The sequence below is a fragment of the Thermobia domestica genome, chromosome 10 (assembly GCF_964235325.1).
Source record: "Thermobia domestica chromosome 10, izTheDome1.hap1.1, whole genome shotgun sequence".
Classification (NCBI taxonomy): domain Eukaryota; kingdom Metazoa; phylum Arthropoda; class Insecta; order Zygentoma; family Lepismatidae; genus Thermobia; species Thermobia domestica.
Window position 1 is genome coordinate 89,538,671 of NC_137463.1, and position 27,040 is coordinate 89,565,710.

A 27,040-nucleotide genomic window follows, 5' to 3' on the forward strand; every position below is an offset into this window, starting at 1 on the left:
TAATTGTTCATAATATTGAAAAGGGCACGGCTATCATTATATGCTTTTTGACTCTCATGTGACCTGTTACCGCTTGCCGTCCAGCGAAACGACGCTCAGGCAAAAGTTGCAGCGATCAGTAAGTTTGTTACCTGGTATTTCTTGAATTCATGATTAAAAATAAAAACAGGAAGGACTGAACGTGGCCCTGGAATAGGTGGAAACTGATATGTTTGGCATTTGCACAGAACACTGGACACACAATGAACAACGAACACCACAACCACAACACATCTTAACTTTCAATCCTGCCTGTGCAATTTGAACCACCACGCTAAACCAGCAGAAAGCTGTTACTTATGTAACAATATGCTGTCGTAAATAAAAAACCCATTATTGACGACTGTATAAAATTTTTCTTCTGTCACTACGCCGCCTCGATCCAATTCATCAAATCAACTTCATCTGCACTTCCTTTTGGGACACAGTCAATTTCTAGGTTTGGTTTAGGCGTTTAAGCATTGTTAAGTTTCTAAGATAAGAAATGAAAACGCTGAACTAAAACAGCAGAATGTCATCTGAACTCACAAAGTAGATGAACGGAAACTTCACAAAAATCATGCAACTATTGGTGAGCAGACTTTCAATCTGTATCTTATTACTTTGGTTAGAATAAGCGTTAAGAACCATAATCACAGTTCATTATCAAGGCATTAAGGGTCTACTTCCATAGTCAGCATGGTTTTGGCAGAATGCTGTGAAAGTAGTTATAAGAGTTTGGTTTACAATCTTAGATAGTTTATGCTATGGCAATTTAGGATACTTTGTTTAGGAGTTGTTACGTGCTTGAAACTTCTCAATTGTCTAAACTGATCTGTGATTTCCACTTTACATTAAATATATCCTTACCTAGTGTTTTAGTAGTCTGTCCTTCGTCAATTTCCTCGTATTAAAAGAACTCCAACATAATGGTCAGTATTAGTATTTATAACCGTACCGTAACCTCAATTGCTGAAGGAGCCGGAAATCATGATGGTTCCTCTCGTGTTATTACTCTTAAGTGTTTCTTTATTATGTTGTACCACTGACTGTCCAAGGAATTTAGTCTTGACAGTATGTTGAATAGCTCGACAACGTATTATAGTAGTTTTACACCATCAATTTGTGCAATTCCCCCACTCTACTACGCATAGGCTTAACCAGCGGGGAGCCAGGTTGCATCTAGAACACTTTTAGCTCATTGCCAAAATATCTGTTATGTCAATGCCACTGAGAATCAGGGTTGTGAAAAACCCAGTTAAAAAAAAAAAAAAAAAAAAAAAAAAAAAAAACAGTGGGTTTAATTGGTTAAAATTGGGTTTTATTAAATTTTGTACGTATATTTAAAGCCATATTCCTACTTAAAACACAATTTTAAGCATATATGTTCTACTATACACATGAAATTATGAATTCCCTCGTGGGACCGCACTAGTTCACGTTTGGCATGGGTTCCTAGTTCGATTCCACCTTCCACCAAGTGCGTTTTGTGGGACGAATATCATGTGCATGGGTTTTCTCGGGGTTCTCCCATTTCCTACCACTTTCGTCATGCCACAACTATTATCCATATCATCTGATTTATCGCTCGTGCATAATCATGAGACATTGAACTAAAGTTAGAAATAACAAAAAAAGAAGAAAAAATGATGCACAAAGAATCTGTGAAGTCCTATTCGCGTTTCGTGGAACACACTTTGCACCATTGACACTTGCTTATATTTCAATTTCTAGAAAGAAGTACACAATTTTCTAGAATAACAAAGAGGTGAATAATTTTATGTAAATACAGACTGGGAATAAAATCCCCTCTGATTCAAATCCCTCAGCCAGCCGTCCTGGGTTTCTCCCAAAACACACCAGGCAAATATTGGGAGAGTACTTTTAAGTTCAGAAGCCAGCCTCTAGGTAAAAAATGACTATTGAATGAATGTTGTTTTTCTAAAAGAAATTAAGTCTTTTCTTTTAAGAACTGAAATGTTGGACACAGATTTTCTCATTTTCAGTTGCCAATTTGGTTTCTTACATTAGATTTACTATTAAACGGGTTTTGTGACACACAATAATTGTACTGTACTTCGCATACTCCATCAGATACACAAGAAGAATTAGAGAGTTCCACGATTTGATTGCCGATAGTGTTGAGAAGATAGAGGTGCATCTTTATTAATTTCCTTTTACAAGTCAAGCGTTCTTGATTTGTAATTAATTGACACATGGAGAAAGACATGTTATGTGTTTATATTAATACGCAAGTATGTAACAAAAACAAAGGAAATGTAGCCGCATTACTTTTGATTCCATACGAGCTGAAGTGTCGTTCTTTACACCTGAAGATTTACACTCAAGGAAAATGTAATAAAATATGTTTCTGGCATGAATTTTTAACCCCTTTCTCCCTTAGGATACACCCTTTAAGGAAAGTTACATAATATCCCAGCTTGAGGTAGGTCTAACTATGTCCTAAAACTCATTTCAAACTGTACAACCATTTTCCGTGACGTGATTACAAACAACATGTAACATCATTTTCATTGGAAGCAGAGAAATTATAGAAAATCACCCCCTCCCCTTAAAACGAAAATTTCAAAAAACGCTGCAACACATGTCAACTTATTTTTAATGCGGAGTTTATATACCAACTTTCATCTTCCTAGCTTGGCGGGCTCGTGACATACTGTTTTTTTTTTTTTTTTTTTTTTTTACATGAATTTTGAACTTCCTCTACTTTGCGCCCTTGAATCAAAGTAATATAAAAATTCCAGCTCAGGTAGATACCAGGGTGGATTGATTTAAATCAGTCTGATATAAATCACTATTTTTTTTTAAATAAAAATCGTTGATTCAAATCAAATTCCGAAATAAATTAATTTAAAGTGAAAATAAGTAAAATCCAGCCTCTGTTGTGTTATTTCAATTATGGAAGATAATCATAATACAATAAGATGCAAATATATGTACAGCACAGTATGAAAACGAGTGTTTCATGCAGAGGATGATTAGGGAAAATCCCATTTTGAACGGGTAACGGAGGAATTCTGCTTTCTTATCTTCGTAACATAAAGTTTTTAAATCGTTAACTATCCCAACGAGAAAATCACCATGGACATATAAGACGAAAATTCTCTTGTGTGCGCGTCTGTTTGTTTGTTCCAGATAACAGGGGCGTATTTATAAAGGAGTCTGATTCCCTCTCCAAAACTTAAATCTTTTTCAGATTTTATAACTTTACGCGAAATTTGCGTATTTTATATGTATTTCGTGCCGCAAGTTTTTTTTTAAAGGTATGCCCTGCCAAATATGAGTACCTTTTGTGAAAAGAAAGTATCATGTTGATAAACGTCGCCGTACTTTTTCCTTAGTGCTTAAGAAACATTGTTTGGAATTAGAGATGCAAAATAGCCGGCTTTTTTGAATTGGTGTTTTTTTTTTTTTTTTTACATAAAAAGCCAGCTTTCTCGGGAAAAAACGGATTTTTTTTTTATTTTCATGATTTTTCTATCTAAATAGCTTTCTTATAATATACTCTATAGTTAAACAAGATTTCATGACCTAAATGCCATATTTCCTTCTAGAATTCACCATCATGATGGATGGAGCATATGTTTTATGAATTAAACATTAAGTACGTAGTATCTGAGAGCAATTTTAGAGGCTATATAACTTTATTTTAACTTCTGAGTTATCGACATTTTTCTTCTTTAGATGATATCATTTTTAGTTATTCATGTTTCATTTCTTATAGCTTAGTACTCTAGTTTCTAGCACATAGTTAAACTTATGTTTTTCAATATATCCGTCAGAGGATACTTCCACATTTGTTATACTGTAGCGGTGTAATGATGTAGCAATAATATTCCGGATGCAACCTTGAATACCATTTTATACAAATAATCAGTACGGATTTAGAAAAGTGTTTTGGAAGGGTTTTTTCTTATTAATAGTTAGTTTTTTTTTTTCTAAAAATGCCTGATTTTCATTTGAGGGGAGCATGAAGTTTGAAATGAAAATGAAATGAAATCTTTAAGTTTAACGTCCCACGGTATGCCGGTTAGGCTAAAGGAGACGGTGATAATGAGAAATGAGTGAAATGGTGGAATGAAGAAAGTGGGAGGAAACGGGAGAACCTCGAGAAAACCCACGCACACGGTGTTTGTCCACCACAAAGTTCACTTGGCGGGGGTTGGAATCGAACCCGGGACCCCAAGCACCAGAGGTGAACGCTCTACCACTGAGCCACCGCGGCCCAGCATGAAGTTTGTAACTAAAATTTAGTTTGTTTTAGAAATTCCGTAATTTCGGAGAACAGGCTTGTCCGAAAGACACCCCCACCCTAACACCTTTCGCAAATCCGTCATTGCTGGAAATTAGTAACAACAACAATTTAAAACATAAGAAATGAAATCAACCAGGAATCACAGTACACGCACTATCTCTACATTCACAGATGGAACTAAGAACTTTTGTCGGAATGGTCGAATGCGGGACTGAATCCCGGATTTCTCAATGGAAGCAGAAAAGCTAACCACTCACTCATGTTAGTTGTGCTTGACTTAAATGTATTTCGTAGTTTTTCTTTTTCTTTCTTTCCTTTAAGGGAAAGTTCCGTAATTATATGTTGAATTCTTGTTAAAAATTCAGAAACCTTCAGGACTGGATAAACCGTGACGGTGGTTATATATTCGAGAGCCTTGGAAACCAAACGCTCAGATGAACAGTATTACGCATATGATCCATGAACAGAAAATTCTGTACTTTCCTGACTAAACAAGCTTAAGGAACAGTCAGTGCATTACAGATTTTGGGACTTTACCAATTTTGCAGGTCCGAAGCACCTGATAGGTGGTAACAGATTATTACGTATGTAATAAGTGAATAGAAAATACATTTTTAACATTTCCGTTCCATTTCAAAAAAGTTTCTGTAGGGGTAGCAAAGGCGGAAGCAAGAGGTGCATTAACAAATTAGGTGATTTTTGAGCGTCCCATACAAAGATTGCATTTTTTCAATCTTTTAAAGTAATACGTTGAATTGTAATAAAACAATGATTATTTTTTATTGTTACTCTAGTACGAATGTTTATGAAAGTCTCGGAAGTCAGACATAATAAACTTATATGCTATAACAGATTGACGAGGGAATTATATTTATTTATTTAACAATCACCAGATGCAGCTCAGAGGCTATTTTATACTGGATATTTAACAACAACATGGAAAGGATTTGGGAAGATATCGGCCAGGGCCTGTTTTAGTAGGTAACATCCCGGCATTTGCCTGAGGGAACACTGGAAAACCCCAGTCAGGATGGTCGGCAGCGGGAATCGAACCCATTACCTCCCGAATGCGAAGCCAACGTACCATTTGAGCCACTTGATATACGTAATGAACAAAGAGAAGAACATGTTATTTTTAAGAAGGCTACTGCGTCGAAACTTATATTTGTTTTGTGCGTTTGTTCAGTAAATATATTATTATCTTCCCGATGTGTTATTTGTTTGAACTTACACACTAGTACAATAAATTCTGTATGTCATGTAACAGTTTTTCCTTGTGTTTGTATTTTTAATTCACAATAAAAAATATTGCTTATAATGCATATGAAAGTTAAAACTTAACTGCATCTTATTATATACATGGATTAATATTTTGGGATTCATAATAAAAATGTGTTAAAAATTAAAATTGTTTGAAATTTGTTTTCGAAATTCATGTTTATTTTCGAGGTTTTGTATTATTATCTGCATCCACTACTACTTAAATGAGTTTTGTATTGTAGAGAAGCGAAACAAAACCTGCTTTATCAATTTAAAGCAGAATTAAAAGAAAAAAGCCCAAAATTTCCCAAACAAAAAAGCGAAGCAGAAAAAGCCGAGCCCCCCCTCCAAAAAAGTTTTTTTTTTCGAACCCTTGTATCTCTATTTGGGATTGAAATAAGTTAACGACTGGCAATTAAGTCAAAATTCAAACCCAATGCTTTCACTTAAATGGTATAATTACCATTTAATATTAATTCCTAATGTTTTATCTTCAGTTCGTGACTTGTATCACGCGAGAAGAAAGATTTGATTTAAATCAAAAAAATCAACAAAAATGATCTGTTTCCACCCTGGTAGGTACTAACTATTGTACGGTCAAAATTTCATTTTAAACTGCTTAAGTTTCCTCTTGTGATGCAATCAGAAACAAACAGCATCGCTTTCAAATTATAGGAAATGCTCCCCCTTCCCACTTAAAATGGAAATTTAAAAGCTCTGGGACACGGGTCCACTTTCTTATAATGGGAAGTTTACATTAAATATGTCATCTTCCTAACTTGACAGAATGGTGAGATACTAAGATTTTCATATAGACTTTGACCTCCACTCCCCCGACAGAACACGCATCTTAAAGTAACCTGATTAAAAACCTAGTTCGAGGTACGTGATAAATACACCCAATAATTCATTCCAGACGGTTTAACCGTTTTCCCGTGTTACGCGCACAAACAAGATTCTTTTCCTTTTTACGTAAAAGATTACAGTTGAACAGTGTAAACAGCGAATTCGATAGAGCGTAAACAAAATTCATTATCAACGATTCCCAAACCTTTTTTGTTTTCGATGGTATTCAGTTCTGGTAATAAATACACATTTTAAGTCAATTTTGAAACTAGGCTTAAGAAGTACGATTAAAGAAAGTAATTATAATCATATTAATAATATTATTTCAATCCAAGTTTTGAAGTATATTTTTTGAAGTGGGCTTTTTTGGATTTTATCGTGGGTTTTACCCGATAAAACCCACTGGGGAATTTTGGGCTGGGAAAAATTCCAACAACCCTGCTGAGAATGTTATGATTCTCAGTTAACGCACACTTGGCAATAGTGTGTCTTGTGTTGATTGGTACTGAATTTGTGGTTTTACCACGCTTCTGTAATGATAGCCTAAATGAGTTTATGCATGATGATTAGGTGGTGGCGTAGGATTAATGCGCGATGTGTGAATGTTTTCTTTGTGTGATGCTGCTAGTATGAGGCACTCGCTTATATATAATTTCGTTTCCCCTTTTTATTTTGGTGATTTTCTTTCTCAATTTGACCATGGATGTTCACCAATTAATGTCTCTGATATAGAAGGAATTGAATGAAAAATTTGACCTTGCAATATACTTTACTCTAAAGCGTTAGAAGTATGCATACCAAAAGAGCAATGCCATTATCAATGGGTGTGTTCTCCGTATTTTACAGGTAACAAGTGCATCCGGATTGTAAAATAAATAAAAATAAATAAATAAAATTTAAAAAATCAAGTGCGTACCGTGAACAAATACTTTTAAATCGAAGGCCTGATACCGACAGAGATACACTCTAATATGGTTAATTATTTAAAAACAAAACAAAGTATCAGTTGTTGTAGGCAACGCTGTGAACATGGAACTGGTGGTCATTCTCCAACAAAATGCAGGCGTACACACACACACACACACACACACACACACACACACACACAAAAAAAAAAAAAAAAAAAAAAACACGAACACACTATTACGTATAGCTAATTCTCAAATGACGGAAAGCCATCAATAAAAAGGGAGAGTAATGAAACGCAGACAGGTCCTCTTGCATCACGATAATGCCAGTTCCCACAGAAGTCACAATTGCAGTAATTGAGCGTGCAGCATTTCTACTACTCCTACACCCTCCCTCTCCCTAGATCTAACTCCCATGGTTTCGTTTTGTCTCTAAAGTTAAAACAACATATCCAACGGAAGGAGTTTGAAAATAATGCAAGCTGTCAAATGATACGGAACAATGACTCGTTGAACAACTGCTGTCTGTTTGGATGGCATTTAGAATCTCTCCCAACTCGTTTCATGGCTCCAGAACCGAGCACCCTGTTTGTCTCTAAATTGTGATAAAGGTAGAAAACAACCAGCCCTGCGGGGCTTCTAACCCAGCTCGCTCGCTCAGCTATATTTTGTGAAGTAAGTAACACTGGAGATCTTATATGTGCAAGACTGGGGGAGAAACTAAAAGCTACCAGTCTTTTGATTTTTAACCAATACCTCTAGAACATAGGTGAAAGAAGTACATTTCTGTAATGGGTGGCTTTGTGGGAAAATAAATTTCCTTCTATATCTGGGAAAAATTGTTGGACATTCCTCGTATAATTAACCCAATACTATTGAAATAGCTGGGTCGATGTTTTGACTCGGACCACGCCAACTAAGTATACGATGCTTGATTTCACAGTAGGATTATATAAATAAGCAAAATACGTAGGGATCTTACCTTACACATGTGTAATAAAGTAGAAATACAACAGTGTACTTTTTACTACATAGTATTCCACAAGGAAGACATGATGAAATAAAATGCTATGTGAAGGCAGTTTACAAGGCGATTAGGAAAGTGTTGCAAAACTGAGCCACACGCAAGGTATGGGTTTTTATACCATGTAGTTTTTTTCTACTGTCCTTCTTTATGCGTATACTCATCTTCGCTTACGTGCCTGATCCTTCCGATGCACCCTTCCGCGGGCCCCAGCTGCGCTCCTGCCCTCACTCGGATAGCATTTGTGGTTTTTAGTGGCCACGCACCACGAATTGGTTTGTGGTCTTAACTTGGTTCGAGTTTTATGTACTGTAGTTCTTATGCCATGTCCACACGCTCTATTTACACTCAACCATTCTAATGTCAACCTGTACTCAATAATGCCACTTCTATTTAAACATTATCTAAGGCAGCAAGAGTGCAATTCCTGGTAACCGAAGTCAATTTTTCATGAACGTGAGGGAGTATGTTTAGTACAAGGGGTCCAGAAGCTCGTAAAAAACACAAAATTTACAGGAGAAATGAATGATGCAAGTACTTAGACGTAACATAACGTAACCAAATCTAACCTAACCTAACATAAACGTAAGCTAACCTGAACTAACCTAAACGGTTATAGTTAAGGAGCCGTACTTCCCATTTAGGGAAGGACGAGAAACGCCATACTTTCAGGAATTATTTAATGACTATCTAGGATGTTAAAAAGTAGGTAATAGATTGAGTTCTTGCCCTTGTACTTAGAGTGTTTAGGTAGTGCAACAGTAAGATGTATCCTCGTGCACGGGAGATGAGAAGTAGCTGTTCTTAACTATTACCACCTAAACTAACGTAGTATCAGTAGAAATAAGCGAAATTCTATAATTTTTTGGAAAATTATGCGGGATCCCTACACTAATGTAACATAACCTAAACTAACCTAACGTACCCTAAACTAGCCTAACCTAACTTAAACTAACCAACCCTACCCTAAACTAACCGAATGTGAACAGAAATTACCAAAATTATATCATTTTTTAGAGAAAACAGCTGGACCCCTTCTGCTAAATATAGGCCTTCTTGGAGCAGCTGGACCCCTTCTGCTAAACATAGGCCTTCTTTTATTGCGATTACCTTACTTTTAATAGTTGTGAAATTAAATATAACTCACCTGTGCACATATTTACATCACACATGAGCAAATTTCTCTCACAATAGAAACGCTTATTCGTTTATATCACAGTCCATATATAAATAAAGTATTTTGACAAAATTACGTTTTGATGTCAACCGCGAAAATGCAAACAACACATTGCTGCCAGGTCCCATTTCCAATGTTAATGGGCTACTGAATTTCCCCCTAAATTGTAATATAGCCAACCTTACAATTATTATCGAAAATAGTCTCAATCAGGGGCGTCATTTAGGGAGGGCAGGAGGGGGCAATTGCCCCCTCACGAGTTTGAGGAATACATATACATTAATCGATTGAATACTAATATACGAGTACAAAACATGGAAGTCTTATGTCGGTGGTGCTCTTGCCCCCCTCCAAACGAAATCTGAAATGACGCCCCTGGTCTCAATCCTTTGTGCTGAATTGCGCTGTTGAGATATCCAAACTTTCTTACCAATAATCAGATTTTTACTTGACTATCAACCCAGACTTGCCACTTTATTTCATTTACTATGCATTCCGGTTAATCACACAAATGAAAATTTGAATAGCAGAAACGTAGCACAATTGTTTTGAAATAGTTTTTAAAACTTTGAGATATATTTTACCTAAGTGCGATTTTCACTTGGTATCAAGCCCGCTTCCGTGCATTTTTACTGTATGGATCCATTGTATAAGTAGTAATAGGAGTAGGAGTAGGGGTAGGGGCAGTGGCGTATTTAGGGGGGCTTCCGGGCTTAAGCCCCCCCCGAAATCTTATTTACTATAGTAAAGTATATGAAATATCTTGCAGAATTTTCACATTTTCAGGCAAAGCCCTCCCCGAAAGTTAGCAAAGCCCCCCCCGAAAGAAAATCGTAAATACGCCACTGGGTAGGGGTAACCAAAAACGTGCTATAGCTTGATTCTTCTTTTTGTTTAATCCTTCCTTAATGTTTTTCATTTCTGGTCTGAAAGGATGTTCCCTCCGGACAAACCCTTTACGTGCCTGCCAAGACGTAGGGGAAGTATGTCGGAGGAGACAGCGTTTCTTTGCGAATATGGAAGTCATTTTACGTGTTGTCTGTTTTTATTGGTTATGATTATGTGGAGATGTTTATACATGTTTTCTTTATGTTTTGAAAAAAAGAGAAGAAAAAAAGGAGGAAAAAAACGAAAGAAAGCCACCTTGAGGCTTAAATTCGACAAATACCTGTTGTAGCGACTTTTGGAACTGAATCAGTGATGCCAATTGACGGGAAATTTCCCTTGGTGCAGGGAAATTTTGAGTAAATTTTGGAGAAAAGGGAAAAAGGGAAAATGCTTGTAATCTCTCAATATTGCAGGGAAATTTGAACCTCTCTTCAATCATTTATAGGTTGAATGTATTTACGTATCTGATTAATCTCATTAAAATTCAGTATATATTCAACGTCGTATTTATTGCAAACATAATCCGTTGCACATATTTCGTATAAATTCTCACAAGTTATCTTGCTTTGCATTCGTTAATATTTATCAACATTACACATCGATCAACATATTCAGTTAAATTCGAAACATTACAACAATGCTTATTTAAAATCTTTTATCAAAATTAATCTTCCTCTTGTTGAATTAAATGCAATGCAATAAAATGAAAAATTTCTCAATTAAATTATCACTCCAACTATTATAACAGTTTGGTTTTCCCAATCAGAAGATATTTTTCTCAACCAGAAAATTGATTGCGAAGAGGATTCATCGATGTAAGAGAAGAAAATCTGCGTGTCGTGAATGTAAATATGTATATATGGGCGAATACTGGGTCATTAGTGTTTGTGTGTTTGTGTAAGTTTACAAATTTTCTGGTAACTGTGCGCACAGAATTATAAATTCTTAAGAATTCCGCATCTCTAAACTCTGTATTGTGCTTACGAACATTCCTCGTGTACAGCCAAAGACAGTAGCAGCTAGAGTTTTCTTTGTAACTGTTCGTATTCGTTTCAGTAAATATGGGAGTGCTGTTCTTAAGTAAGTACATACCAAATATATACTTAATATTTTCTTTGTATCTTAGGTTACATTAATATTAAAATCTATCATGATATCTAGGATAAAAATTAAATTTACATAATATTTATTTTATATTCTTTATGATTTATTTAGGCTGTCCGTCCTGACCGAGGTGTTTATAGGGTTTTTCCGCAGTCACACCAGGCAAATGCAGATATTGCACCTTTAACATAGGTCCTACCCTACACCTTTCCATATTCTTCTCCCTCCTCTATCGCGACCCCTTAGGTACCTAAACAACAAATCAAGTTCAAATTCTGCGTAAGCTCAAAGGAAGGCTGTCAGGTATCTGCTTGTATGTGGTTATAAGATTGGGTTGAGGGGGTGGAAGCGAAAACGATTAAAAATACGTTTACTAAATACAGTACTTGAACGGTTTGGATGAAGGGAAATCTTGTCCGGAAAAGGGAAATTTTGAAGCTTGTGAAGGGAAAACGGCTCTGAAGGAATTGGCATCACTGAACTGAATTTAGTGACATTTTGCTGGCAAGAGATCGCAATAGTGAGTGAAACTTATTTTGAAAAGGGTAAAGGCAATTTGTTATATTGCTGTAATTCACGGGAAGTTCATTCGGTATTAAGAACAAGTAAAATTATTTATATTTTATTTGTAAGTTGTTTTTATTATACATTGTTCGAAAACAACAATTGGCATACGTTTAGTTGAAGAGACAAGCGTTGTTTTTCGGAAATATATTACAATTCCGTTAGTTTCTGTTAGGTTAGAGGTAATTTCTTAGGTGCGGTTTTACTATACGGATCTATTGTAAAATGTACAGAAAAATTTGGACAAGTCTTCAATTTGGCCATTTTGTGATGAGAAAAGAAAACAACTAATCCCTGCGGGGCTTCTAATCAGTTCCTACTACCACTGCTACTACTACTACTACTATTATTACTTTTGCTACTACTACTACTACTTACACTATGGATCCGTATAATAAAACTGCACGCATATTCTCTTATGTGCGCTTCCGCTAAGTATATATAGGCCCTAATCTCTATAGCATTTCTCATTTCTACATGTACTTACATTCTTAAGTAGTCGCGGTGACAGTGGTAGATTATCACCTCTGGTGCATAGGGTCCTTTGTTCGACCCCAGCTCGCGCCAAATGAATTTTGTGGTGAGCAAACACCGTATACGTTTTTTTCGGGGTTCTCCCGTTTCATTCAACTTTCTTCATTCCACCTTCAATTATTTCTCCTCATGCCATCTCCTTTAGCCTAGGCGTCATATCGTGGGACCTAACACGTACAGATCCCATTTTATTCCATTCTTAAATGAGACGCATATTAATCGTACAGATTTACTTTTAGCGCATCAGAAAGAATTGTTGAAAAATTCTTTCTTATTGTCCCCTAAAAGGTTTCCACTGGACGACATGGATATCCATCCACCTGCAGCCATGTTCAGAATACAATTGCTCGTTACTTTCCTACAATCTAACCATGCGTTAACCTTACGCAAAATAATTCCCTGCCTGCCAAATAGTTTCATATTTATAACTGCTTATATTATCAAGCATACAAACGAACAATCCATTGCTTGCCGGAAAATTACTAGAAACAAACGACCAACTTGGAAACTTAACCCGAATTATATACCTTAAACAATCTTCTTTCATATACGTACACTCATTCATTTTAGCCGTAAAATTACCATTTTTATGACGGACTTGTCTTTATCAGTGCCAATCAATCAGCGCGTATATCTTGGAGAACAATAAGAATAAAGTTAGTGGATTATAATGTTTTTAAAAATTATTTCGAGTGGTGTACCCAAACTTGGCCTGCACGAAAATATGTTTACTGGGGAATGCTTACATTGAGGGAGGCAGAAGTACGTAAAAAATTAGATTTATAGGAGAAATTTTTTAAACTATGGGAAACGTAATTGATTTGGCGCACCATTATTTTTGGAAAATTTACAGGTAAAATTCAATACTCTGCATGAAAAAACATGTTTATAAAGAAAAAAAAAATTGCAGGCGATACAACTAAATACAAAGTAATATAGCCTTTTTTTTTTCTTTTTTATTTACAAGTATAGGGTTACAACTATAAATCATTAGTGCTTTATGATGGACAAAATAAGTGAGTATATATGCAAGATGGCACTATTAGATGCTACTTTCCACCGGTGGAATAATTCTGCACAGTGTACAGAACCTGTATTTTACGTTTACAAGTGGAACAATACTAGTATGAAACAATGACAAGTGCTATTGAAACTCATATAGCTGCCCAAACCCACTTCCTTCCACTACACTTGCTTGCGCGAACACCCACCGCTGACGCGCTTGCTCCCATCCGACACATCCCGGGCTGCGCACTCACCCTCTTCGCCCTGCTCTGACTCAGGCAGTACTCGTGCTTTTAAGTGGCTAGTACAGGTTGGTTTGTGATTTTGCACTGTAGTTTTTAATGCTACACATCCGAAAGCCTTATTTGTATGCAAATCGTAGAAAAAATTGTAATTGTATATAAGATTAGCGTATTTACATGGGATAGGATAGCCACCGTTAAAGTCGTCGTTACCCGTTAATGCTTCAACAAATTGACTCCGTTAACGAACTTGGCCGAGATAATTGCTCCAGCTATCTATTGCAAACAACAGAATTTTAAAAAAAATGCTTCTGTCAAGAGTTATCATTAGGAGTAACAGACGGACGGATGTACCAACAACACAATTTTATGTCTCAATGCGTGATCCTAATAAACAAATAAAATACGCAAAGTACGTAAAAACATTTATTTTCTTCATTATATTTTATTTACCTTTTAAACTCTGATATCATAATATCAAAAAAATCTCTTGCCTTCCTGCCAAAAGCAGCCCATACACGTAAACACATACCTGAAGAAACAGCCCGACTTGTATGAAAAATGATAAAACCACAGGCAAGTTGATCGTGTATGGCCTCGTTCATTCATGTTAAAAGTTTTCAAAATCTTCTGAAAACATGTTTGATGTTTTTGCCGTTCTGCGTGCATGTTTACCGTGTATGGGCTCGTTCATGCAAGGTGGCTGTTTTATATTTAGGTCCGCCAATCACGACAGCGGAAGAAATCACATGAGTCTCTCCTCCGTCGCATGCCAAGGTCGTGCAGTTGCAGAAAGAAAAAGCACGCGTTTCCTCGTCCTCCACATTTCGCAAACTACTTTCAGTATGTTGGACAGCACGTTGGTACGTGTGTGGGCAAAAAATTCTTTCAAGATGCTTGATGAAAGAAACCTTTCATACATGTTGGTAATGCAAGTGCGTGCGTCTATGGCGCGCGAAATTCTTGCTAGAGCCTCAATAAACAAAATTGTAACAAATCTCCACTATTCTTCGGACTCTCTATATTTATGGAATATGTCCATCAACAACACAGACATATCATAACAAACCCATTACTGTTACAAAGTTCATTATAATTAATGAAAATACTTGCCACCTACCATCTTAACACTCAACGTATGGGTTTATATGAAATACGCACTACTTATTTTGGTAAGATTAATCACTATTTATGTAGTACTCTTTTATTATTATTATTATTATTATTATTGCAGCAATACCTCTTAACGGTTACCTCTCAATAGCAAATCATCATAATACCGACAAACTTTCTTGTCTGTAAACATTATTATAAGAGGTCTCTATTTTACGGACATACTCAAATACGGACACGGATAGTTTTCTTCTTCCCCCAAATTTTTAATAACGTTTTCATTATGCACATGGGTTACTCTTAGCTCATACATACGTAGCACAGAAAGTAAGAAATACTTACTACAATTTGGAAATGAATCTTCAATTTATTCATTCAACTAATCCAGCAGTAATTCAATTTCATTCTCCTGGTAATTCGAATGCTGAGCTCAATATTTCAGTACTAGTCTGTATTTGCAACTAATATATTTACAGTATACTGCATGATTGGTGAGTGATTTAAATTTGTGTAACTCCTTTTAACGGACAAATAATTATTCTCCATTGGTGGCCTTTGTCTAGCGATTTCACTGCATTATTATTATTAACAGTGCTCGAAAAATTTTCTCCTAATCTAGGCGCTAGTTCTTAAAACTAGATACCTTAATAATACAAGTCCCATATGATACATGAGCCTTTAATTATCTGGTCGCCAGGTTCGTATTTCAAGTCGTCATGCGACCTGGCGCCCGGGATTTTTTGATCCCTGATTATTATTTATTATTATTATTATATACCTACTGTATAATTAAACTCCGTGGCAGCAATAAATGTTGCAATTTAGAGTAGGTACAATTATAATGAAAAGATTTAAGTTAAGATATTGAAATGTGTATTATGTACATTTATTCCCCCTTCTTTTTTTCAGATTCAGCATGGAATGCAATGAACAAATGCTGCTTCTTCAAAAGTTCCCATTGTTGTTACCACAGAATAAAGATTTCACAAGTTATGATGGATTCATTAAGGTTGCTGTAGGTATCAAAATTATAGTTTTTGAATCATTTGATGTTTTATATTTTAAACATGTAAATTATGTCGGGCTTCTTAAGGAGAGGTTAAAAGGAGGGCGAGTTAGCCTGTTAAAGGTCATGTTCTTGTCACTTGCATTTTTTTTTTTTTTTTTTTTTTTTCCTGTTGAATATGATATATCATTGGAAGCATTTGTAAAAGTACACGTATAAAGTACATATTAATTACGTGAATGATAAATTTGCGCTTTCGGAAGATGCAATGACATTAAGAAAGCCTAAATGTTGTGGTGAAGGTAATAAGTCCACACTTTCTTGACTTCGGCACTCATGGAGTTGATGTAGGCAGTTTACTTTCCGAGCTTTCACTTCTGCGGGTTGTCCTAGGTACCCGTTCTAGAGAGACTGATTGAACTTCACAGCCACATTGTAATGAGGGTAGAAACGAGAAGAATTTCCTGCCCCCACTCGAAATCGAAGTCGGACGTCTCAGATGGGAGATAGATGCCTTTCCTTCTACGCTATGGAGGCTATAGGTGACATGGTTATGCATTTTTTAATAGCCAGCTATTACCTAAGAAGGCAAACAATGTGCACTTTAGGGCGTTAACGAATACTTTAAGAATCATAATCAAAGTCTCCCTTTGAGAAGAAGCATGAATTCACCTCTGACAAGTGTTTTAGAGTGAAGACATCTGGTTTTGATTCATGCAAGTTAAGTTTTTTCTTCTATGGACAAAATGTTTGTACCAGGTTGTTTACAAGGTACTTTGCAGTTCTTTTCTAGGGAGGAACAAAACAGTGCAGCTGAAAGATCCCTCAGGGAAGTATATCTGTAAGAACGGGCTGTAGTGACAGTAAGTGTTAGCGTAAACGCAAAATAAGTCTAAATAACTTTACAATGACAATGTATCCCAGCGATAAGTTTTCGAGACTGAATCATGCCGCTCAATCTACGACAAATAATATAATCACATAATTATTTAGGACATTTGTAATAAACCGAATTCACCACGTAAAGAACATTACAGATAGTTGACCAACTAAGAATCTATTATATAAGCCATATGTACTGAAAAATCACAAACAAAAAATTGTAAACACAATCAAAACAAGAAATAAACAGCCAAAGTATCACTCTTAACCGAATAGAATGCATATATAAGCAATAACGTATCTCTGTATTCGGCGACGAATCTCTGATTATTCGTGTATATATCAGTGTGCAGTGAGACCTTTCCCAATACTAACATTGGTTGTAGAACTCGATTTTTACGTAATCATTGTTAAAAGTTGTTTCGTGAAATATAGAATTCGCAGAATTGTCTTAAGAATGATTACTGCTGTATTAATTGTTATTCACCCAATTCTTCGCTTTCCGAAAGTCTTTTGCAAGTCCTTCTATCTGAGTGAAGAAAAACTTGACTGCCGTTGTCTAATGAATTTTTGTTATTTTTACTTTATAATTTTATGATGAGTCGTTCCATATTACGTATTTTATCTATTTATAACTCTGACGAAGTTCCTTCACGATGATGTTACTGGGTATCTTCTTTATGAGAAATGAAAAGTAAGGTCAAAAATTGTGATGTAAATTAATTTTTTTGTGAATGAAACTCTTAATAATGCCGTCTCAATTCTTGTCGGGTTTTCCTTCATCCAAATTTAACTTCGATTCCTTCGTTCTTATGAAACTCAAACACATTCTTTTCAATATGAGATGTACTTTCCTAATGACTATAGCCTTCTAAATACTATGACTAGATATTTCTAAGTATTTTGAAAAATCGGAAATTGCAGTCTCTTTATGTTTATGTTCATTGTATCAGTATTACTCTTAGACAGACCTATGTATAAGCCTTCACACAGACCAATAGCTTCATAAACAATTGCTTAAAAAATTCCTTATAGTTAGAGGAGTGTTTCTTTATATTAATCGGAGATTTACAACTTAATTTATAAACATATTTTGTGTTTGTTTGTTTTGGCAACTTTGTTAAAATTAGCTGATAAATTTCCCCCCAAAAGAAAATAGAAATTCACTTATTAGATTTTTTGACATTCTTATTCTTGGACATCTTATGGATTTCAAAAGCCCCTTTTCTCATTTTTCCCGAAGTTTCACACGAATATCCATTTATTGTTTGTAATTCAATAATAACTTTTCCTCTGTTTTAAATTTCTTTTCCATAAGAGAGAAGTTCAACTTTATTATTATTATTATTATTATTATTATTATTATTATTATTATTATTATTATTATTATTATTATTATTATTATTATTATTATTATTAAATGTGCTAATTTATTGTGAATATAGAAATTGCAAGCAGAAGACTTCCTATATAAAGTACAGGTGGAATTTGTTGTCCTTACTGAGTGTTAAACCAAAGAAGTCCAGTTTATTATCCTTCATAAACTTAATCGTTAATTTTTTGTGTAACTTTTTTTTTTTTTTTTACCCATATATATAAAATTCAGTTCCTGAAGCAAACTTTACAGTTGGTCATTAGTTTTATGAACTATAGTTGAGTCACTTACATATCTGTAGTATTTTATGTGATTATATTTTGTATTCGAAATTATTCATGACTATATTAGCTAATAATGGAGATGAAAAATTGCCATTAGGTAGTATATTTACCTGTTTCGTATATCTTACGTTTGAACCTAAAATAATAGGTATATAGGCAAGTCTCCAGCATTTTTATTAAGGAAGATGTTAGTGTTAAAGCGCTTATCTCTGGTACATGGGATCCCCCTGGCTCGTTGTTCGGCCAAGTAAGTTTGTGGTGGATAACATCGTGTCCGTGAGTTTTCTCGGGGTACTCCCGTTTCCTCTTATATTCTCATCCCGCCAATTCTTCCATCATCATTCACTTTCCTTAATTCTCTGTCTCACTTAGCCTAAAGGTTATTGTGAGACGTTAAACTGAAAGATTTTATTTCATATTTTTTTAACCAGAGTTGCAAACTTAATCGGAATTAAATTAAACATATGCGTGGGGTTTCTGATTCGATCCCAGCTACCACTAAGTGAGCTTTGTAGTGAACAGACATTGTGTGCGTGGGTTATAGGGAGATTTCTCCCTTTTTCTTCATTCCACACAACTATCATCCATCTCATAACCATAGGACTTACAAAATAAGCATATAAACATTATGTATAGAAGCTCAATTGTGGTTAAAATAGAGTAACTATAGTTAATGAAGATTGCAAACACAACTTTACGTTAATAGTATAATTGCTTGCTATGTAAACTGAACCATGAATTAGAATCAACATTAATATTCCTATGTTAATCGTATAAAGCATTCAGCCAAGTTTCTTTCGCTAATGGAGCAATTGTGCTCTTTTCATCCACAAGATTATGTGTCTTACACGCCATTATTGTTATAAAACATAATTCGTTCTGCCAATATATCCACTCTCCTCTTGGTAAAATGTGGTATTTCTATAAGAGAGTATTCATGTTTCCTTGTTTTCTCACTTATTTTTAAATAATCTTGTCGATTATCTTCAATGCATTTCTAGTAATATTCTGTTATTTGCTGACGATCGCCAACTCTTCAGAGAAAATTTACAAAACATGATTTCATTCATTATCAACTGATATAACCTTGGTTCTGTAAAGAGACGCTACATTTTAACTTCTTTCATTCATCATCAAAATTAACACTTGCAAGTTGTTTCTTAAGGCCGCGGTGGCTCAATGGTAGAGCGCTCATCCCTGGCACGAGGGGTCAACCCCAGATCCCCCCAAAAGGGCTTTATGGTGGGTCAGCACCATGTGCGTGGATTTTCTTAGAGTTCTTCCGTTTCCTGTTGTTTTCTTCAGTTCACCATTATCATCATTTCCCGTAGTCTCGGTGCATACCTTCAAAAATAAATAAATAAAAGAATTTATTGATGTAAAACCTGACAATTGAAGTTAAATCCCAATAAATGTAATTTTTGAATTTTCCTCAAGTTTTGTTTGTTTATTTAGAATTTCCGTCAAGTTTTGTTTGTTCGTTTATATTCTTGAAATTTGGTCCCTTTTTAGCTTCGAGGCTATATGTTTCAACTAGTAACTTAAGTTAGAAAATACTATTATATAAGTTTCATGAGTGAAATTCAAAATTTTTGACTGAAAGGGTGAAGGTATAGTATATTAACAACGCGAATTATTAATCGTAAGATTTAATTATTAAAATAATGGTGTAAACCTACGTCTGATATGTTTTTAAATGGTAAGTGAAAACACGAACAAAAATATAAGGAATCATATGCACATATAATTCATCATTTAGAAAGTATATAATTAAAATTTCATATTTTTGTATGTTTGATTTTCAAATTTCGTTATATTATGTTTTAGATGACAATGTTGGCTAATAAAAGGAAAAACTGTGCTTTCCTGGGCCAAGCTCTCGTATTGTTTGAAAATTGTTTTCAAAATGAAAGAAACGTTATAACGACATGATATGACATTTTTATGAGCTGTAAACATGACGAAAAATCTTACCACTAAATCATTTAATAGTACTTCCGAAGTTCAAAGTCTTTTATCCAAATTTTATGATTTCTTGTGGAGTTATTTTGAAAGAGATTAAATGGCGCGAATATTACTTGAAATGACTTCTATCATTTTTTTTCACACTGTAACGTCACAAAATATTGGAAGTTTGTTAGAATTTTCAAATTACACTTTTTTTTTTTTTTTTAAGTATTAGAAACATTAAATACTAAGCTGAAATGTTGTTAATTTATAAATATATTTCTTCATGTAGGGAGAAGATTATCGCATTCATCTTGAAGTGCCCAACTATCCCTCAGTGTTAGGTCTTACTATAGACGTTTCATCAGAAGTAAGTCAACTTCTTGCAGGTTGTGAAGACGAATTGCAAAAGGTAACTATTTTTGAATGTTCTGACATACTGATAAAAAGAAATCCGTATACAATATTTTATAAAGTAAGTACCATGTCTGTATGGGTATCTATCAACTTTGCACTTTCCTAAGTCTTATTCTTCTTTTACTGTGAATTCTTGTGTTTTGTTTCATCAGTTGTTCCGGACATCATTGTGTGGTAAATGGTGCAGGCAATTCAAATACATAAGAAAGAAGAAATTTTTATAAAACAAAATCATGATGACTATTTGTATCACAGATAGATTTTGAGATAAATCTTGAGGTTTCTTAAATGTTAGCTATTTAAGCTGACAGATCACTTCCGGGACAGAGTTCCCAGATCTATATTTCCTTAATCATTGTACACCTTTTCGTAAAAGGTGATCGCATTGCTTATGGCTGTTTTGAGTTTAAAATTTTTTAAGCCCACCTTCGGATATCTTCAGAAACATTAAACCAAAGATGCCAAGTTCGACCCTCCAAACCGAACTTCACAATGGGGAAGAATTGTACAGATGTGTTTTTCTTCTTTTAAATGTAATAAGACGTGTTGAAATATTATTAAGTGTAGAAAAGAGTAACATTCATTAAAATACGTAACGATACAATGTTTCGAAACTACGTATACATATGAGCATTTTGGTTTTGTCACCTACGTTACCATACCTAAATGAACCTGCATAGTTCTTGCATCCAGAGTAGAATAAAAAAAGACAAAGGAGAAGAAAACAAACAGCATTTGCAATGGATATGAATGTCATGGTCTTGGAAATTCAGTTGTAGCTATTTCTTCAGAAGGAGCTCGGGTAGAGACTTCATGTTAGCTCAGTGGTAAACCGCGGGACTTCTAGTCGTAAGGTCGTGAATTCGATTCCTGTTTGGGACAAACTTTATAGTATGTAATGGTATATTCCTCAATATATGAATAGTTGTTTAAATTAATTACATTAAAATAAATCAGTTGTAAAATAGAATCATACAATCATTTCAAGACATGAATAATTATTATGTTTATAACATCTCAAATGTGATGGGGTTGATAAACTTCGGTATTATACCTGAATGTTAATACAAATTAAGTAAAATGTGTAATGGTAATACTTAAGTGTGTTATGTATTTGTCTCCAGTTACTTGTTATACGTAAGTTTCTTCTCAATATGCTCATTACAGCATGAGACTTACATTCGTAAAGTCAGTATTATAATCACTAAATATGTGACATTTGCATTTGGTGTTTATTTAATTCACTGCTAAAGTTAAATATGCACTTTATTCGTCTAATGTATGATCACAGTTGTGCAGAATAAAATGTGCTGTTTATTGTATAATTGAATAAAGCTGTTTGTTTTACTCTTTTGAAAGTGTTAGAATTTCTGCTAACACTTTACGCGAGAGACTGAAGCATACGTAATTATGTTATGTTTCGTTAAACACTTCCAACTTGAGGTTTTGTAACGTATTTTGTATAAGAAGCAGCTGTGGTCGAAGTCATTAATTCAATTTCCGATTTCCAGAATGTCTAAATTACGGAATTTGGGAATTTCGCAGTTGTAGAAAGTGAAAATTCCATAATCAAAAATATGAAACACGTCATGAAAACTTGACAGGGTTATAGGAAAGAAACCATATAAATCTACACTTTCGAATATTTTCATTCTATTTGTTCCTTAAGTGTGTTCAAACATTCGCTACATCGAGGCTCCGGGGTTTCGAAATGTCCCAAGTTTAGTACCACACTTTTAACAGATATGAGTATCATTGTCATCGAACACCAGAATCAAGTCATGCTTCTTCAGAATGGGTTTTAATTGTGTTAATATTAGCTCATGGTAGAGCGTGGGATTCCCAATCGACAGGTTTTGAGTTCAAATCCAAAGAGACCTTTTCTTTATTAGTAGAATTGCTCAAAAATATAATACAAGGACTTTTCGCTATGAGAAATGTTTTCAGAAAAGTTTAGGTAACCCTGAAAAGGGCTGCCTGCACGGTGGCTTAGTGGTGGAGCGCTTACCTCTGGTGCGTGGGGTCCCTGGTTCGGTTCCTGGCCAAGTAGTTTCTGGTGGACAACAACGTATTCTTTTGTTTTCTCGTGGTACTTCCATTTCCTCCCACCTTATCATTCCACGAATTCTTCCATCATCATTCACTTGCCTTAATCATCCGTCTCCCTTAGCCTAAAGGACATAAGGTTGTTTTGGGAGTTGGGATGGGTACTAATATTGTGTCCAAGACTTTCTTCATTTATTACACGTTTCATTCTTCTGGTGTGGAATCTATTAGATTGCTGACAAATCTGTCTCCTTCCATTTCTCTAGTCATGCCTCGGAAACAAGCCCCACAGGTCATCCCGAGTTCTTGATGGATCTGCCTAAGATCAGCTGTTCCCTAGAGTACGCTTCACCTCTGCCCACATATTTTCCATGAGATTAAGTTCTGCTCCACGACGCGGCTAGTCAAATAAATCAATTTCAGGTTGCCCTGTGAACCATTCCTGAACCACATGGAAAGTCTGTATTGAGGACTGGTCTTGTTGGAACTAATAAATCTTCCTTGTCTAAAATCACTTATGTATAATAAAATGGTCCACTTAATGTGACTCAATCTGGTGGTCTTAAAAAGACAGGTCTTCGCTATATTTTTTGGGTTGTAAAAATATTTCATCGTTAAACCCTTTGCTTTGTAAAGTAGTACAAAGAGACAGAGGTTCGAGTTGGTGAACCGGTTAAGTATTTTTTCGTACTAGCCATTAAGACAATAACTGCTCTTCATCAGTTGAAAAAAAAGTATAGAATTTGCAATCAATCAATCAATCTAGTTGTCTTACATTTGTCTTCAAACTGAGCATGGCCTTGGAAAAGCTTCTGAAAAGATATACAAAGTAATGAGAATTGGAACCACCGAATAAGGCTTTAATACACCATTGGCGTGAATTTCCATTCTTCTGATGCTGACGAATACAATTACAACACGATCCTAGCAAAGGCAGAAGTATGTCTGATGTAGTATGACTGTTAACGTGTTGGAGTTTGAATCTGTATACTAATCCATTAAATAATTACATCGATTCTTTCCAGATAGCAGTTAAAGACGAGAGACGTTGACACTTTTATTATAACAATTGATGTAATTGCTTGATGGTTTCGCAGAGTAATACTAATGGTTCCAAGTTAATCTACGACGTTGCCATATTGTGAAGTTTTTTATTCCCCGTAATGGCTGAAGGAGGTTCCGGAGGGTATACAGTTTTATAGCATTATTGCTTTATTTTGACCTGCAGAATAGCGCTGTGTTGTCCATGGGCGTCATTTTTAGAACACGCAATATACAGGGTGGACCATTTATCTTGATATGCCCTTGTAACTTTTAGACTAATAGGCGGAAATCGCTGGAGTATTGCACCATGCAAATATCGAGAGCCAGAGATTGTATGACATACTCTTCAATACCACCAGATTAACAGTGTTCGCAACTCAATATAAATGTGTATTGCTTTAACACGTTCGCTACCGACACAAAAAAATATATTTGGGACGCATTGGTTTTCACCAAGTACCAGCGTCCCATATGTGAGACGCTCGGGCTCGTTCTAGCAGATGGTCTGTGGGTAAGGTAATTTTCTTATCACCGGTCTATAGTGGCGGTTTATGTCTATGAATCGGTCCCTCGTAAAATCCGCAGTGTCCCATATATGGGACGTTGGTAGCCAACGTGTTAAATGGCATTATGTCAGGTTATTACACATTTCAAATCTACATGTAAAAGGAATTCATACATTACTACACTTGTCGTACAGTGTTGCATACTAAGGACGCTACAGTATCACAAACATTGAAGAACAACCAAATATTGGAGAGTTCTACAACAGTGATAACGTAAGTGAAACGGACCGGGTAACGCACATCCTAAGTACTTTAATGACGAATACTACGCTTGACGTATTTCGAACAAGTAGAAAGGAACTTCCAAGAAATTGAAAAGTTGACTTCTTTTTTACAAAGGACTTTATTTCGAAAAAGTCTTTAGATAAATATCTCATCAAATTACGAACATGGTTTCCAATAGACAAAAAGATCGTGATGCCATTTACATCAATTTGATATCTCGGAAATATGAGGAAATGGTAAAATTTGATATATTGCGTAAAAAGGGGTATTTGTGGGAATTTTTATATACAATTTTTGATTTACTTTGCTTTATGAAATGACAATACTTTTGGGTAGAGGTAACTACAACAAGGTCTCGGAATTGCGTAATTTTAAACAATGTTGCAAATTTTAACAGTATTTACTAGGTCTCCAGAACGGTTTGAGATATCAAGTTGTTGTAAGCGATATTCTGATCTTCACATCTATTGAAAGCCATCTACGCAGTTGGATGAAGTACTTATGTAAGCAGTTAAAAAAAGTCAAATTTTCAATTCCTTGTCTATTTGTTCTTATTCATTCGAAATCCATCATATCATGATCATAATATTAGACACTAAAGTTTATTTTGGATGTACATTCCCCGTCTATCTCACTTGCGTTGTTGTTGCTATAGAAGCCACCAAAATTAGATGTTTGTGGTACTATAGGATCCTAGTTTCCAACACCGACTAACAAATTTAAGACTGTAAGTTTTCGTTTTAATATGTAATAAACTAACGTAATGTCGTTTGAAAAAAAATAATAGTAATATGTTGGGTTAGCATTAGCAACATTGTTAACCTTATGGTATCATGGAGTATGTCAAACAATGTCCCCCTACCGATATTGGCATGATACAAAGTTTCATTATTTTTTGTCTATTAGTTTAAAAGTTATAATGGTGTATCAAGATAAATAGTTCAGCCTGTATATAGCGGGTAGGCCACTTAAAGTGACCTCTTCTTGTAACTTCTAAATCAGCGTTTCCCAACCTTTTTCAACTTGCGGCACACTTCAGGGTAACTTGAATTCTCGCGGCACAAATATTATTATTATTATTATTATTATTATTATTATTATTATTATTATTATTATTATTATTATTATTTGAAAATATAAAATACTGTAGTATTTTTTTTTCTGATTACTGACATCCTTCTCACAGAGAAGAAAGCTCGATCACTGTTTTTTCTCCGTGGTAAATCATTATGCTTATTTTTCATTTTAATTTAAAAATAGAAAACAATTGTAATCAGATATAGGGCTCAAGTTGTTAAAAATACACTTTCTTTTTCGAAAACTGTATCCAAACTTTCACTAAGAAGGAGGATCACTAAATAACGAACGAACAAACAAATCTCTTTTACTTTTAAAACACAAATTTAGGTAATTCGTATGCATGTTTACTTTACCGGAAGGATTGAATAATATTTTAAAATTTCAAGTTACGAAATAGTCTGCGACAATAAAGAAGCAATAATGGTCATAACAATGATAACAAATACTTTTTTTTTTTTTAATTAGAAATGTACAGAAAAATGTTCTACAGAAAATTAAAAATGTTCTACAGAAAAGTAACAGTATGAAACTTTAAATTGTAGATTCATAGTAGTAATGTGAAATACAAATATACCTTTTTCTCTATGTCTTGCAATTTGATTGCTATAGAATTAATAATTCTGTTTCGATTTCCTCGCGGCACACCAGCGACCCATTCGCGGCACACCGGTTGGGAAACGCTGTTCTAAATTAATAATAATAATAAAAAAATAGAACCAGGTAAATATCAAGAGGGGGAAGTAGTTTGACATACTCCGCAATACTGCCAAGTTAGCGGTGTTGCTAACCCAAAATAAAGTTGTATTGTTTCAAACGGCATTACGTCAAGTTATTACATATGGCGAATCTACATGTGAAACGAAAATTTACAGTATTGTCAAGTAAGGATGCTACAGTATCACAAACATTTTAATTTTGGGGAACTCTTAAACAGAAAAATAAAAGTAAAGTAACTGAGAAGGATAAGGTGATGCATATCCAAAGCAACTTAGTGTCGAATACTATGACCATGATGTAATGCATTTCGAATAAATAGAAACAGAGTTAGAAGGAACTGAAAATTTATTTCGACATAAAGTCTCTATTTAAAGCCTTTTTATAAAGCCTTTATTTCGATAAAAGTCCTCACATAAGTATCATATATAAGAACTTATATGATTTCCAAGAGACTCAACAATAATAATTACAGTTTACAGCAATTTGATATCA

The 27,040-nt window shown here is 34.8% G+C and overlaps 2 protein-coding genes across 5 annotated transcripts in view; one reads left to right on the forward strand and one right to left on the reverse strand.

The window, feature by feature from the left end:
• LOC145662544 (uncharacterized) overlaps window positions 1-9,634 on the reverse strand; it is a 96,303-nt gene extending 86,669 nt beyond the window's left edge. The window contains exon 1 of the mRNA XM_081728220.1: window positions 9,480-9,634. Within this exon, the coding sequence (XP_081584346.1) occupies window positions 9,480-9,504 (25 nt within the window). The 5' untranslated portion in view covers window positions 9,505-9,634. The remainder of the gene's footprint in view (window positions 1-9,479) is intronic.
• Window positions 9,635-12,012: 2,378 nt separating this feature from the next.
• Window positions 12,013-27,040, forward strand: part of LOC145662546 (E3 ubiquitin-protein ligase FANCL-like) — a 59,323-nt gene continuing 44,295 nt past the window's right edge. For 3 of the 4 annotated variants that reach the window (XM_081728223.1, XM_081728221.1, XM_081728224.1), the window contains exons 1-3: window positions 12,013-12,129; window positions 15,869-15,974; window positions 20,746-20,865. In XM_081728223.1, coding sequence (XP_081584349.1) covers window positions 15,876-15,974; window positions 20,746-20,865 — 219 coding nt within the window. In that variant the 5' untranslated portion in view covers window positions 12,013-12,129; window positions 15,869-15,875. The remainder of the gene's footprint in view (window positions 12,130-15,868; window positions 15,975-20,745; window positions 20,866-27,040) is intronic. The other variant, XM_081728222.1, reaches the window with a different exon arrangement.